The sequence below is a fragment of the Telopea speciosissima genome, chromosome 7 (assembly GCF_018873765.1).
Source record: "Telopea speciosissima isolate NSW1024214 ecotype Mountain lineage chromosome 7, Tspe_v1, whole genome shotgun sequence".
Lineage (NCBI taxonomy): Eukaryota > Viridiplantae > Streptophyta > Magnoliopsida > Proteales > Proteaceae > Telopea > Telopea speciosissima.
The window spans coordinates 12510569-12522892 of NC_057922.1; the positions used below are offsets into that span (position 1 = coordinate 12510569).

Here is a 12324-nt window from a genome sequence, read left to right on the forward strand (position 1 = left end):
TTGCCATGGTTCGCAAACTCACCCATTGCGATCACAGATGCAGCTTTTAATCATAGTTATGGAAGGATCTACATGGTATTCAGCCTTAGAAGCTGAGGTTCGGGGGATTGAAGTAGCTACCAAACTGCACTCAGCAAATGGTTTTCAACAAGCCGTCATTGCCTTTGATTTCTCTGAAGAAGTCGATCTTTTTCAGTTTTGTATGACACTCTGTAATAGCGAGCTTAGCAAGACTATCTACTTTTAAACTCCACTATGTAGAAAGAAAGCATATGTTCCCAGCACAGTAATCTCGCTAAACCAGGACTCATAGATAACATCAATATAGAATGCATCTCAAACTACTGTTAAAGCTTTTAATAGCACAGCCAGGATCCCCTCTGTGCTGTGGACTCACCCTGTATCGACATGCGTTCAAACTGTATGATGGAAATCCCAATGTTTTTCTACTACAAGCACAGAAAAACCAACCACCACCTTAAAAAAAAATTAGGAAAAAAAAAACCCTTATGTTAGATTGGAATCAATCAGTATTTTCCATGTGATAGATTTGAGTTGATGCAAGTATGTCCATGTGATCAAATATTCCACCCATCTCACTTTTCAAGTTTCAGCTCAAAACAAATAGGTGAACCTTGAATCGGAATTTCACAAAATCAGAGAATGTCACCAAGATCCCACCACAGTGAAAATGGAGTTCTTGTACTTCAATGAAACTTCAAACTCGATTTTTCAACCATTTCTCCTACTTGTTTTGAGCTGAAATTTAACCCATGAGATGGATGTGGGATCTTCTGTCATAGGGACCCAGTCACATCCACCGAAATTTGCCATGTGGCAAATTGGATACCAATACAACATTAGTTTTTAGTTTTTTTTTTTAAAATCAAAATACAACGTTAGTTTATCCCTACTGAAGATTTTTAAGGTACATGAACAAAGAGAAGAGTTTATATTCACCACCACCAAAAAAAAAAAACACCATTCTGTTTGAATTATTATTATTATTTTCCGAAACAGTCTTCAACAATCTCTCTAAAATTTGATACAAATTAGGAAACACAACCATCACAATGCCCAAATGACAAGATCACATGCACAACACTATGCTCAGATTCTAAAGAACAGGGAGTAGAAGAAGTCCATCAAGGGCAACAAAAGCCTTGTTCAGTGCGAGGAATGAGTCGTGGCTGTCTTCTTGAAGTCAATCTTGTCAACCTTCACCTCTCCATCAATGAGTTCATAGACATAAACCACAACACGGAGGCCATCAATGTCCATGAGGACAAAGCTTGGGTTAACATCATAGGTGATGCTGCTGTATGCACCAGTGGCAGATCCAGGGTTTATGACAACGCCACCCTCATGTTTATAGGCCTTGAACTGATGGGTATGCCCAGTCACAAGGATGTCCACATCTAACTGTCTCTGGAGCATGGCTAAAGAATCCAGGTCTCCCCAAGGGATAACCTTCATAGCATCAAACCAGAAAGTGAACAAATAAGTAAAATCCTCTCTTTGACAGATAATATAAGAAACTTAAAACGAAGGAAAAGGATAAAATTTAACCCATATCACAAAATTCAAAAGGCTTTTAGCATAGTCAAAAGTTTTCTTTGGGGTGTGTGTATGGGGGGGGGGGGGGGGAGAAGGGGAGGAGGCCGGAGGGTAATGGAAAAAGACTCGAGTGAAGGAGGACTAGGATACAAAATACCATGGAAATATTTGGAAAGGGGATAAAAAATATATATATATATATAAAAAGAAGGCAATGAGGGACGAAGGATAAATTAAAAGAGATTGGATAGTAACGAAGCTGAAAATTGCAACACACCACCCTTTCCCCAAAAAAAAAATGTAAATCAAATAAAATAGAAAAAGGTAACATAAGGAACGTGGGCCATACTAAATTCCTAACTAAATAAGAAATATAGCTCTAAAGAAAGAGATAAAACACACCTCCAGGTTACATTTATAGATATCCAAGCCTCTCAGTGCTGAAAGGGCTCCTACACTAAGACTTTCCCCTACTCAAACTCCCTATAACCCTGAAAAGACCAGAGTCTAACAAGACCACAACTCCAATGGGAGGAAGAAGGGGGAAAAAGGCAAGGCATATTCTTTCTTTATAGAAAGCATGAGTTCAAGAAAGACAGAAGCAATAGCACCAGAAGTTCAATCATTTTGGCCAAACAAGCGGCAATGTCCATTTAAAAGATCAAGAATAAGCCATCCAGCCTTCTACCTTCAACAATGATGAACAGTAATCAGAAGTTTGTGCTCACATTATAGAGCATAAACAAAGAATTGATATATGATTATTCAACAACGAAGCAAGGGATTCTTTTGTAATCTGCCCTCTTATCAAGAGATTTTGTCTGAAATTTGTGTTGGAACTCAAATATGATCATTGAATTGAGTTATACCATGTCTAACAGAATTTATCGGTAGGAGTTGATCTAATTTCTAGAGTTCTAACCTTAAGAGTCTTTTGACCAGAGAAAGAGAGAGAGTGGGTGGGACTACGGATCAAAATTATCAAGGACCATGGCCTCAAATTGATCCTTCTAAACGTCAAAAGCCATCCCTACCATTATGCAGTCAAGGGTATCCAAGCAGGCCAATTGGACCTCAGAATATTTTCTTTTGGCCCATGATTGGGGTTCTATGGGCCTTGGGCTTGTTATTGTTGGGTTTTTTTTTAATGTAATGGGCCTCTTTTATAAGCCGAAAAGTTGAGATTTCAAGGGGTACATGGGATTTAGTATTGGGATAAGGTTGATCAAATACGTGGGGCCCGTTATTTATTTTATTTCTTATTTGGGAGTGTAATCAGGATTAAACTCAATCTTATCTTTTTTCTGTCTTTTTAGATTAGACTAAGAAATTTCCTCTTAGCCTATGGTTGGTAGTCCTTTTCTGTTTTTATTTACTTCCCTTATACTGAGTAAGATTAAATTTTTAAATATGTCAGGCTGTTAGCAGCCTCCCCACGGATCTGTAATGATGGAATACAGCTGTTTTGTCAGTCTCGTGCTAGCTCTCCTCTCTCCCCCCCCCCCCACGATCTTCTGATTCTTCTCTAATGCAATAACTTGGTTCACTAGGATTAATCAGGGGTTATTTGTGTAGGTTCTTTTTATTATTCTATTCATGTAGACAGCATGTAACAAACTCTATTCAAACTCTACTCCAGTCAATCAGTTTGAGTAGGTTAGCTTTTGTTACTAGTGTTTAAATCTGCATGTACCCCTCAATTCAAAATATTAGAATTGAATGAAATTGGAATTGTATGGATGGCGTTGTGCACAACTGGTCTATCCCTTGCGCAACTCGAGTTGATCCTCTACTGCAGGTCATCTTCTCCTTCTAATCTCCTGCACTCATGTCTGATTCCTTCCTAATCAACACCTATTTCTGCCTTTTGTTCTTCCTGAAATTCCACTATACTTCTTGTTGAAATTATTTATCCACCCGTGTCCCCCTTTGGATAGTCCGCCGTATTAGAGTTCCTATATGATATACATATTTTTCTTCCCTTTCCTACAAGGTCGGCCTTTAGAGGAAGCGGTTCCAAGACTTCTAATTCTTTATCGTGCTACTACTGTTCATCTCCTCATGTTGGGTGTTAGTGTTGGGACTGAGAAGAGAACTCACAAACCCATCACATCAGTCTGTTTGGCCCATGATCTGGGACAGTAGCAGTCCTCCCTAGGGCGATTCAAGCTCTAAAATATCGCTCCCGAAATCCCCTCCTGATATGCGGAAACCTGTTCTTACCACCAAGATGGCTTTCAGGAATTTGTTTTGATTTCCAGATTGTTTGATTGGATTAATGGATTGTGGATTAACAACTTAGATCTGAACTTTCACGTTGGTTATCGCTGGTTCTATTGTGAATCAATTCTGTCGAAGGAAGAAGAAAGCCTTTTCTTTTATTCTACACATAAGGCCCAACTTTGAGAATTACACAAAAGCCCTTGTCCCTTTAAATTTGTTTGTGTGCTTTTCCCCCTTCTATTCTAAGTGCTAGAAAACCCCTTTCTTTCAAACTTTATTTACCAAATATTCCATGATTCTATTACCTTGCCCCAAAGGGGTCCAGAACTTCCATTTATTTACAGAATTGCCATTATATCTTTACATAGAATTATTTACTACTCTTGTGGGTCCATGAGATCCTAAAGCAGAGTTTTGTGACCCGGGATTGCACCAATTAGTATCAAAGTCGAAATTCTTGCAATTTCTAAGCATGACAAGACCCTCTCACGTCACCATCCCTGAGCAACACAAATTATATAAGGAACTTGTTGAGAGTCAACAGCAGACTAAAGCAAAGCTTGAGTCTAGATTCCAAAAGCATTGGTAGTGATGCAGATTTGGGCTCGAAAATCTGGCTCGGATCGCTTAAGGGCCTACCCGAATAATAGAACTCAATCAAGCCCACAACTAATGGCAATTTCGTAATTTAAAGAAACTCAACTAACAAGAGAAGGGAACCAGGCGTGGGTGGAAGTGTTTGTAATTGGAAGGGTAATCTTGGAACCAAAGATAAAATATGGGTAGTGGATGAATTAACCTAAAGTATAAGGGTATAATTGGAAATTCAAAAGGGGAAGTGACAACAGATCCATCCCTACTTGATATGCATCAACTTGTGCTCACCACCAGCAAAACCTGCTAGTTGTTCTGCATTATTTGGTATCAGAGCGAAATCTTGGTCATAGATCATCAGTCAATCCATCACATGATTAACAGTCTTATAGGAGGACTACATGACTACTTCACAGAGAGTACAAAACGGATTCAAGAAGGCCTACGAGAAGTTGATGCAAAGTACACTAAGAGAATGCGAGAAATCGAAGAAGAGTCTCAGTCAATCTTACAAAAGCAGAAAGAAGAACCGACAGCTGAAGAAGATGTCAATCAATAATTGAAAACTCATCTAACAGACGACAAAGCAAAAGACTTGATCAAGGATATTGTAATTGAACATGTGAATAATGATCCAATTGAGACTGTCGATATTCAAAAAAAAGATTCCAAAGCGATTCAATTTGACATTGTTCCTACGGTAAAACATCAAGTTGAAATAGAAGATCTTCACGGGCAGGCTACAACTGAAGATTTTATTGCAGATAAGGAACCTCCTGTCGAGATCCCTATAGAGATTGAAAGCTTGGATTTTGTTTTCCCTGAACAATTCTTTGACAATGAGCATCCGACAGTCACTGATTTTGTCCATGTTGTTCATGAGAAGCATTGGATTGACGAATCGTGGGTGTTGATCGAGTGGTGTTTATTCTGCCCTACTATAAAACTCGAGGATGAGTTTTTCCAACACCGGGGGAATTGATGCAATTAGGGGTATCCAATAAGGCCAATTGGGCCTCAAAATATTTTATTTTGGACCATGGTTAGGTTCTATGGGCATTGGGCTTGTTATTTTTAAGTTTTTTTATGCAATAGGCCTCTTTTGTAAGCCCAGAAGTTAGGATTTAAGGAAGTACACGGGATTAAGTATAGGGATAAGGTTTATCCACATTATTTTATTCTATTTCTTATTGGATAGTTTAATCAGGATTGGACTCAATCTTATCCTTGTTTCTAGCCTTTTAGATTAGACTATGAAACTTCCCTCTTAGCCTACAGATGAAGGCTAGAGTCATTTTTCTGTTTTTATTTACTTTCCTTTTACGAGTAAGAGAGTTGAGTTTTTAAATATGTAAGATAGCTAGCAGCCTCCCCTGGATTTGGAATGATGGAGTAGAGTTGTTTTGCAAGTCTCATGCTCTCTCTCCGCTCTTTTCTTTCATACGATCTCTCCTTCTCTTCTTTTTCTCCCTATAACCTCCCTTTCTCTTCAAACCGATAGCCTATTTTCCCCTTTCTTTGCTTCTGCCATAGTCTTTGAAATAGTGCTATTCTATTGTTGTTTTTCTTTATAACAGCAAACCCATCTCTACTTGATCTGGTTCAACTTGGGCTCATCACCAGCAGAACCTGCTATTCGTTCTACATTGTACATCTATACCCTCAGATGCTAATAAACCCATGAAATATTATATCCAAAATATGCACCATCATGGAGTTACATAAGGCTCAAAGGAAGGTAGCATATACAAGAAAGGAAAATAGCAATTTCAATTGTTTGTTCGTTTAGATGGAAAAAGTTTAAAATTTTCACTTTACTTTCTCCCATTTTCCTCTGGTTTCAGGGAAAATTAAAATTCAAATGTGAAGCAATGGGGCATGTCTTTTGCTGAAGAAAAAAATATGGGATATGAGGTGGGTACGTTTCACCCAACCAAATTTCAAGAAAAAGTCCAAGATGGAAACAAAAATTTGGCACTACGCTGCAGTTTTCCTCCTCCATCCAAGCAATGAAGCCTAGAGGAAGTAGAATAAAGCAAACACCCCACAGTAGAGATAAAAGAAAATCAAACCTGATGACCATGGCATAATCCAAGCTTGAATTGACCAATTGTAAGTGTCTTGGTCTCTGGATAACGCGAATCTTCATCATATTCACCTCGAGTAACATGCATGTCAGGGCAAAGGCTCTTCAAATAATCATGAACTTCCTGCTTTCAACAAAAAAACCATAGAGACCACAAATAAACATCATTGGGCCAAAAAATTAGAATGAAGTTAATTGTCAGCAAACAAAATGGCAAGATCAGAATATGATCAAGAAGAGAGCGAGGCAGAGTCCAATTTCCAGTGAGGGGCTCTACTGTGGAGGAGACTTAGTCCAAGCAAATGCATGAACTGCCAATTAAAGAAAATCTGTGACTTCTGTCAACTCTGACCAAACAATCTAGAAGAAAATAAGAAGCCAAATCACAACTTCCCACCGAAATGTCAGATTTAGATCAGGTCGCTGTCCTTTGTTAAAACCTATAATCTGCATCCTTTATATCAAGAACCACAAAGATAACAGAAAAGCAAGACTAAATAATCCAAAAGAAAAGGCAAAAAGTTATCAAAGGAGATGAAAATAAAAGCATGGTCACTTTTCTTGGAAAACAAGGATTGCAAATTCCTTTTCTGAGTTAGCTAGAGAGGGGACAGGTAGACAGCAATTGTACATGGGCGCCATCTGGTTCAGTATTGATCCTTTGTGTTTCGGGCCATTGACCCTCTGTTGTTGTTGTACCTCAGCTGTCTGCCACTTATGAGAGTAGGCCTCTGGCCACTTCTTCTTGTTACATTGTTTCTTCTTTGGACCAAATACAGGTTTTCGTCACCTATCCCCCCATCCCCACCCCCAAAAAACCAACAGAAAAAAAGAAAAAAGAGAGAGAGAAAAGATACATCCCCCGCCGATTCATCTTCCCTAAACCCTAGCTTCTCCACATTACCCACCCAAAAAGGCACATGAGCTTTGACATTTTTTCATACTGCCAGCCCCATGAGAACATTGGCTTCTCTAGAACAGAACCCCTCCTAAGAAAGCCAATCATAATCCTCCAAGGAGTAAGTTGCTCTCTAAGCAAAACCTCCAAAACCATTTTACCAAAGGGGGACCCGTTCCCCTAATGCTTCTGATCTAAAGAAACAATTCCACTCCACCAAATTAAACTTTCTTGCAGCACACTACACCAAAAAAAAACAGAAAATAGCTGCATTCCAGGGGAAGTCATTAACAATCTTCCACATTCTCTTAGTCACCAACAATGGGGGTAAACGAGTGGACATCGGTTAGAATGAAATGGTGCTCAAAGTACTTTGATTGAACCTTACCCTAAAGATAAGTATCTCAGCTCACAACCCAACAATTGATTACCATTCTTAACAAAGTTGGATTTAAAACTGAAACAGCCCTCAGACCTGGCTTACTACTTAACAAGGCCATTAACATATGTTTCATTGGTTGATATGGGTACAAGGTGCTCGACATGGAAACCCTAGAAACTCAACACACAGACATGCAAACAATAAATTATGCTCTACTAGTAAGCAATTTCTTAGGCATAAGTACAGTTATGTTTCCTATCCTCATTCTCTTTTTTTTTTCGCTTTTATGGAAAATAATACATGAAGTATCCTCTAGTGTGGACACACGTGCCAGTGTCCACTGTCCAACAAATGCGAGACATTTTATAAATGCCTTCCTCGCCAAGAAGAATAAAAATACATAATGAATCTCCCTGTCAAGGAACCCCTAGAAGAACTAAACTCCTTCCAAGGACAAAATCAACAAAATAAAGAATAATGGTGCAGGCATGCAATTCCACGCTGAAGCCCAAGGTTGCCAAATGACCACCCCATGGTCACCATTATGATCACCACCTGCCTAAGGCTGATTAGACTTCTTATCAATCCCAGATTCCAAGTTCATCCACCAACCTCAATAGTCTTCGAGCCATGTAATACTCATTATCACATTAACCTGCTACTAAACCCAAACAGGACGTCGAAATTGATTCTCGACCGCCATTATTATCTTCATTTCCCTTCACTGTATTTAGTAAATAATTCATAATTAACTAATCAAAGGAAAGAAAGAATTTACAACTTGAACATCCCTGTCCATTTTATTTAAAGTCAACAAATATAGCATACTTGCACCCTTAAAAAATTGGGGCAAAAATAACTTATTTGGTCATTTGCCATCACCATCTGACTTGAATCTTCATCAACTGATTAATCCCCAAACTGCCCTTATTGGGCACCTAGGCGCAAGGGATCATATTCTCTACTCCCTTTCTCCCGCACTGTCACTGTAGCCAATCCAAAAAGAGACTCACAGCTCCGCCTACCGAGGGCGCGCAGCTTCTCCTTCTAACATGATTAAAACATCCCATAAATGTGTTTTAAATTCACCCCAGATTAGTTGTTACAAGCCCAAGGAACTTAGAAAGATCCTCTTCTAGTATGGCATCTGCATCTTCCATCATAATGAATTGAAATGCTGGACAAAAAAAATATTCAAAAAACTGGCAAAGTTTTTCATTTCTTGCTGCAATCTACCTCTCTTGTCTCTGAATTAGGCATACATCAAGACTTTTGAGTTAATTGAACTTGCCTTCCTACAACACCCACTCTAACAAAACTAGTCTGCCATTTAGATAACAACGAGCACTTACCTGACGAAACCAACCAAAGCAGGTATTGGAGAACCTACCTTGTTCTCCATTATGAACCCTGAGCAAACCTACAACGACCCCCAATTCCTGAATTTTGCACCATTTTTTTGATAGGTATTCAATTTATTGATAATGAACACAGTATCTTAAGTAAAGATCTTCTAACAGGTATTATGTGCTACATGTGGCACGTCAAAAGGGTAAAACCTGTTCTCACCACAGCCAAAAATACTATTTAATGACTATATGTTCCACATTCATTTCCATGACACAATGCAGGAAAGAAAAATAACTTAAACAAAAATGATGCATCAGGAACGAATAAGTTGAGGGAAAAACTCAAACATGTCTTCCATCTAACATCATAAATTCAAATCATTAGTAACCTACTGGATGGAAATGATTGTATGGAAAATGAGCTCACCAAACAAAAATAACACCCTCACTACTGAAAGCATAACAGATAGGAACAGGTAATGGAAAAGAAAAAATGAGGAGAAAATATAATCAAAATGGGATAAATAATTGCATATACAGAAAGAAGAATCTCGAATACGAGAGCCCCCACGACTGCTTACTTTGATACAAAGATTTCCCGTGCATATGATGTGTTGAATCTTCCCAGGAACGAGCATAGATTTGAATTTTGCTGGCAGATCAGGTGCCCTATGAGGAATGTGAAGATCCCCTAGGGCTAAGACTAAAACCATTCTTTACTTTCTACAAGAGCAGCTCAATTGGCAAGCATCATCAGAATCTGCATCCAAAAAGAAGAAGGGGTGGGGAAAAAGGGACTGTGTGAGAAGAAAAGGATACCTGAAAAATCTCAACAGCTAATGGATTTAAACTGCCAAGTTCAGAGCACAAAATTATACTTATCTTTAAAAGGACAAAGTGAAAAGAAAAATGAGAATTCAATGGTTTAAATCCAAAACATCGTCACATAAAGGATTTAAAATCAACATCTCAAACATTAAACATCTTCAAACCAAACAAAACTGACAAATAATTTAAAAAATGGAAGATATTTTATGAAATGTAGAAAAACTAAACCTTTCAAATCCACAATATCAACTCAAGCTTTGAGCATGTCTTTCATGTACTCGAAATTGAATAAATGAGAATTTGGCAGCCTAGATTCTGGCATTAGTGACCAAGACTATCTAAGCAGAGCTGAAAGTGCTGACCAAAGCTTTCGAAACTGCAGCTTCCATGTGGTGGGTTTTGGTGGTTGAGAGTGATTTAGCATTGGAGATCACTTAGATGATTAATTCTGTGGGGCCTTAGAGACATTAGCATGTTAGGAGAGCTAGGACCTTTTGTAGGGTTGGGAATCTTGTATTAAGGGCGATTGATATCTTCCAACTCTATACCGATGAGTTACCAGAGGGGGGGGGGATTTGTAGGTCAATCTTGTAAAATTAGTACAAGGCCGCTATTGAGTAATGTTTCATCTAAAATTGCAGCAAAGGCCAACTTTTTTATGAGTAACAGCAATTATATTGAATAGGACAACAAGAAGACATATTTCTGTTGCTGTATTCTTACTGCTGTAGTTGGTTATGGTTGTCGTATTTTCCACTTTCTGGAATAAAAAATCTTCCTATCTATAAAAAAAAAAAAATGGCAGAATATATTCGTGAAATTCATGATTCGACTTAGCCAAGAAAATTTCAAATTCTGGTAAATAGCTGATAGAAGAAATCAGATAAGACAGACCATCAATAGAAACTTCAAGAGGCAAATTAATTTCAAGGTTCATATGACTATATAGAATTCCCGGTGAGAAACATCAATTAAAGGAGAAAGTTCAGATTGTTGTTAATGTTTTGAGTCCATCTCTTAATCTAGTTGCCAAAGTCCATTAACTAGCATGGGGAAGACCACAATATGGCAATATGGGTATGCACAATAGGCAAATCTAAGATCGTGACTTTGCCCCTTTCATGTGATTCTATGTTATAAGGCTGTGTTTTACGGGCCTCTATAGATTCTTATTTTATGTTCTCAATCGGATTTAGCATTTTCTTAATGATAATGTTGTTCGGCCACGGTGCATGCTAAGAACTGATTACTTACCCTACATTAAAAGTAGCATTCAGCAGCACTTTGCACTTTTCTAGGATGCGCTTATGTGTGCGATATACCACCTCCTCCTCTAGACACCACTACCACTACTGCCATCTACTACTTCCAATCAGACTAGAATAACAAATATATTAGAAATCAAACACAAAATTATGATCGCTACCACACCTCCACGCGCCCCCCCCCCCCCTTCCCCTTCCCCCCTCCCCACCTCCAACCAAAAAAAAAAAAACCAACTTAATAAATAGACAAAACAGAGATCACACCAGCCATGCAAGTTCCGGACCAATCAGCTATTTATATTTAAAAAGAAAAGGTAGAAAAACAGATATCAGATTTACATCAGCAATTTCAGATGAGAAAGCAAATGAAAACAAATAAAAAAAGCTCCAAACTCCGTTTCTCATCAAAGCCCCAAATCCACACGATTGATCAAGACCCGAAAAATTGAAACGATCAAGCCCCAAATCCACAAACCCTCCCTCCCCGCAAAGGCAACTTGATATCAAAATCTGGAACTCGATCAACGAAGGAAATTATATCCAACTTTCAGTTCCGACGTCTGACCAAATAAAAAGGGAGCTGACGAGATGAAACTAACCGTTGTAGCTTAACGGCAGGTCTTTGGGCTGCTGCTTCACGCAGAAGAGGAATAGCTCTGCAGGTCGCACCAGTCTCTCTCTCTCTCTCTCTCTCTCGCTGATTGAAAACGAGGTTTTACCCTCACCATGAGACATGAGTAGTTCTGGGCCGGTCCTTCTACATGACCCGGTTTGTGACTTTCACTTATAAATCGAAAAGACAAATTTACCCTTTCATTTTTTTTTTGGGGTAATAGACAAATTTACCCTTTAATAAATAGGTGTTCTCTTTCACGATAAAACGTTAGGGGCAAATACCGAAGTCCTCAACCGGTATTTAATGCTAGTCTCTACTATCAACTTTTTTCCTTTGTCTCACATAAAAGGCCTAATGTTCTTTGTGCCGACACACAGACACATGGGGTTGGCAAAATGATCACCCTACCTTCTGAATGGTTAGAACTTGCTCTAGGCGTAGGCTACGCTGCATCACAGAGAACATCAATCCCACATAAAAATACAATTTCCACCTTTCCTTCTACCTAGTATTTTAAAAACCCCAA

General features: G+C 38.6%; 1 protein-coding gene across 3 annotated transcripts; it reads right to left on the reverse strand.

The window, feature by feature from the left end:
* Positions 1-987: 987 nt before the first annotated feature.
* Positions 988-11915, reverse strand: LOC122669610 (vacuolar protein sorting-associated protein 29). Of its 3 annotated transcripts, none has more exons than XM_043866407.1 (4): positions 11792-11915; positions 9671-9851; positions 6447-6584; positions 988-1470 (listed from the first exon to the last, which is right to left on the reverse strand). In XM_043866407.1, exons 2-4 carry the CDS (start codon positions 9800-9802, stop codon positions 1168-1170), a joined length of 573 nt encoding a protein of 190 aa, XP_043722342.1. In that variant the 5' UTR covers positions 9803-9851; positions 11792-11915; the 3' UTR covers positions 988-1167. The 3 variants fall into 3 exon arrangements, with proteins under 3 accessions (XP_043722342.1, XP_043722341.1, XP_043722343.1); XM_043866406.1 differs by having other exon boundaries at positions 9671-9870; positions 11802-11878; XM_043866408.1 differs by having other exon boundaries at positions 9671-9849; positions 11782-11878.
* Positions 11916-12324: the final 409 nt, after the last annotated feature.

Excerpts from the sequence above, each read along its gene's own strand:
- LOC122669610 (XM_043866407.1), bottom strand. The coding sequence starts at position 9,802 with ATGGTTTTAGTCTTAGCCCTAGGGGATCTTCACATTCCTCATAGGGCA. Across the intron at positions 6,585-9,670 it reads CGGGAAATCTTTGTATCAAA|GAAGTTCATGATTATTTGAA; the intron begins GTAAGCAGTCGT and ends TGTTGAAAGCAG. Across the intron at positions 1,471-6,446 it reads GATTATGCCATGGTCATCAG|GTTATCCCTTGGGGAGACCT; the intron begins GTTTGATTTTCT and ends GATGCTATGAAG.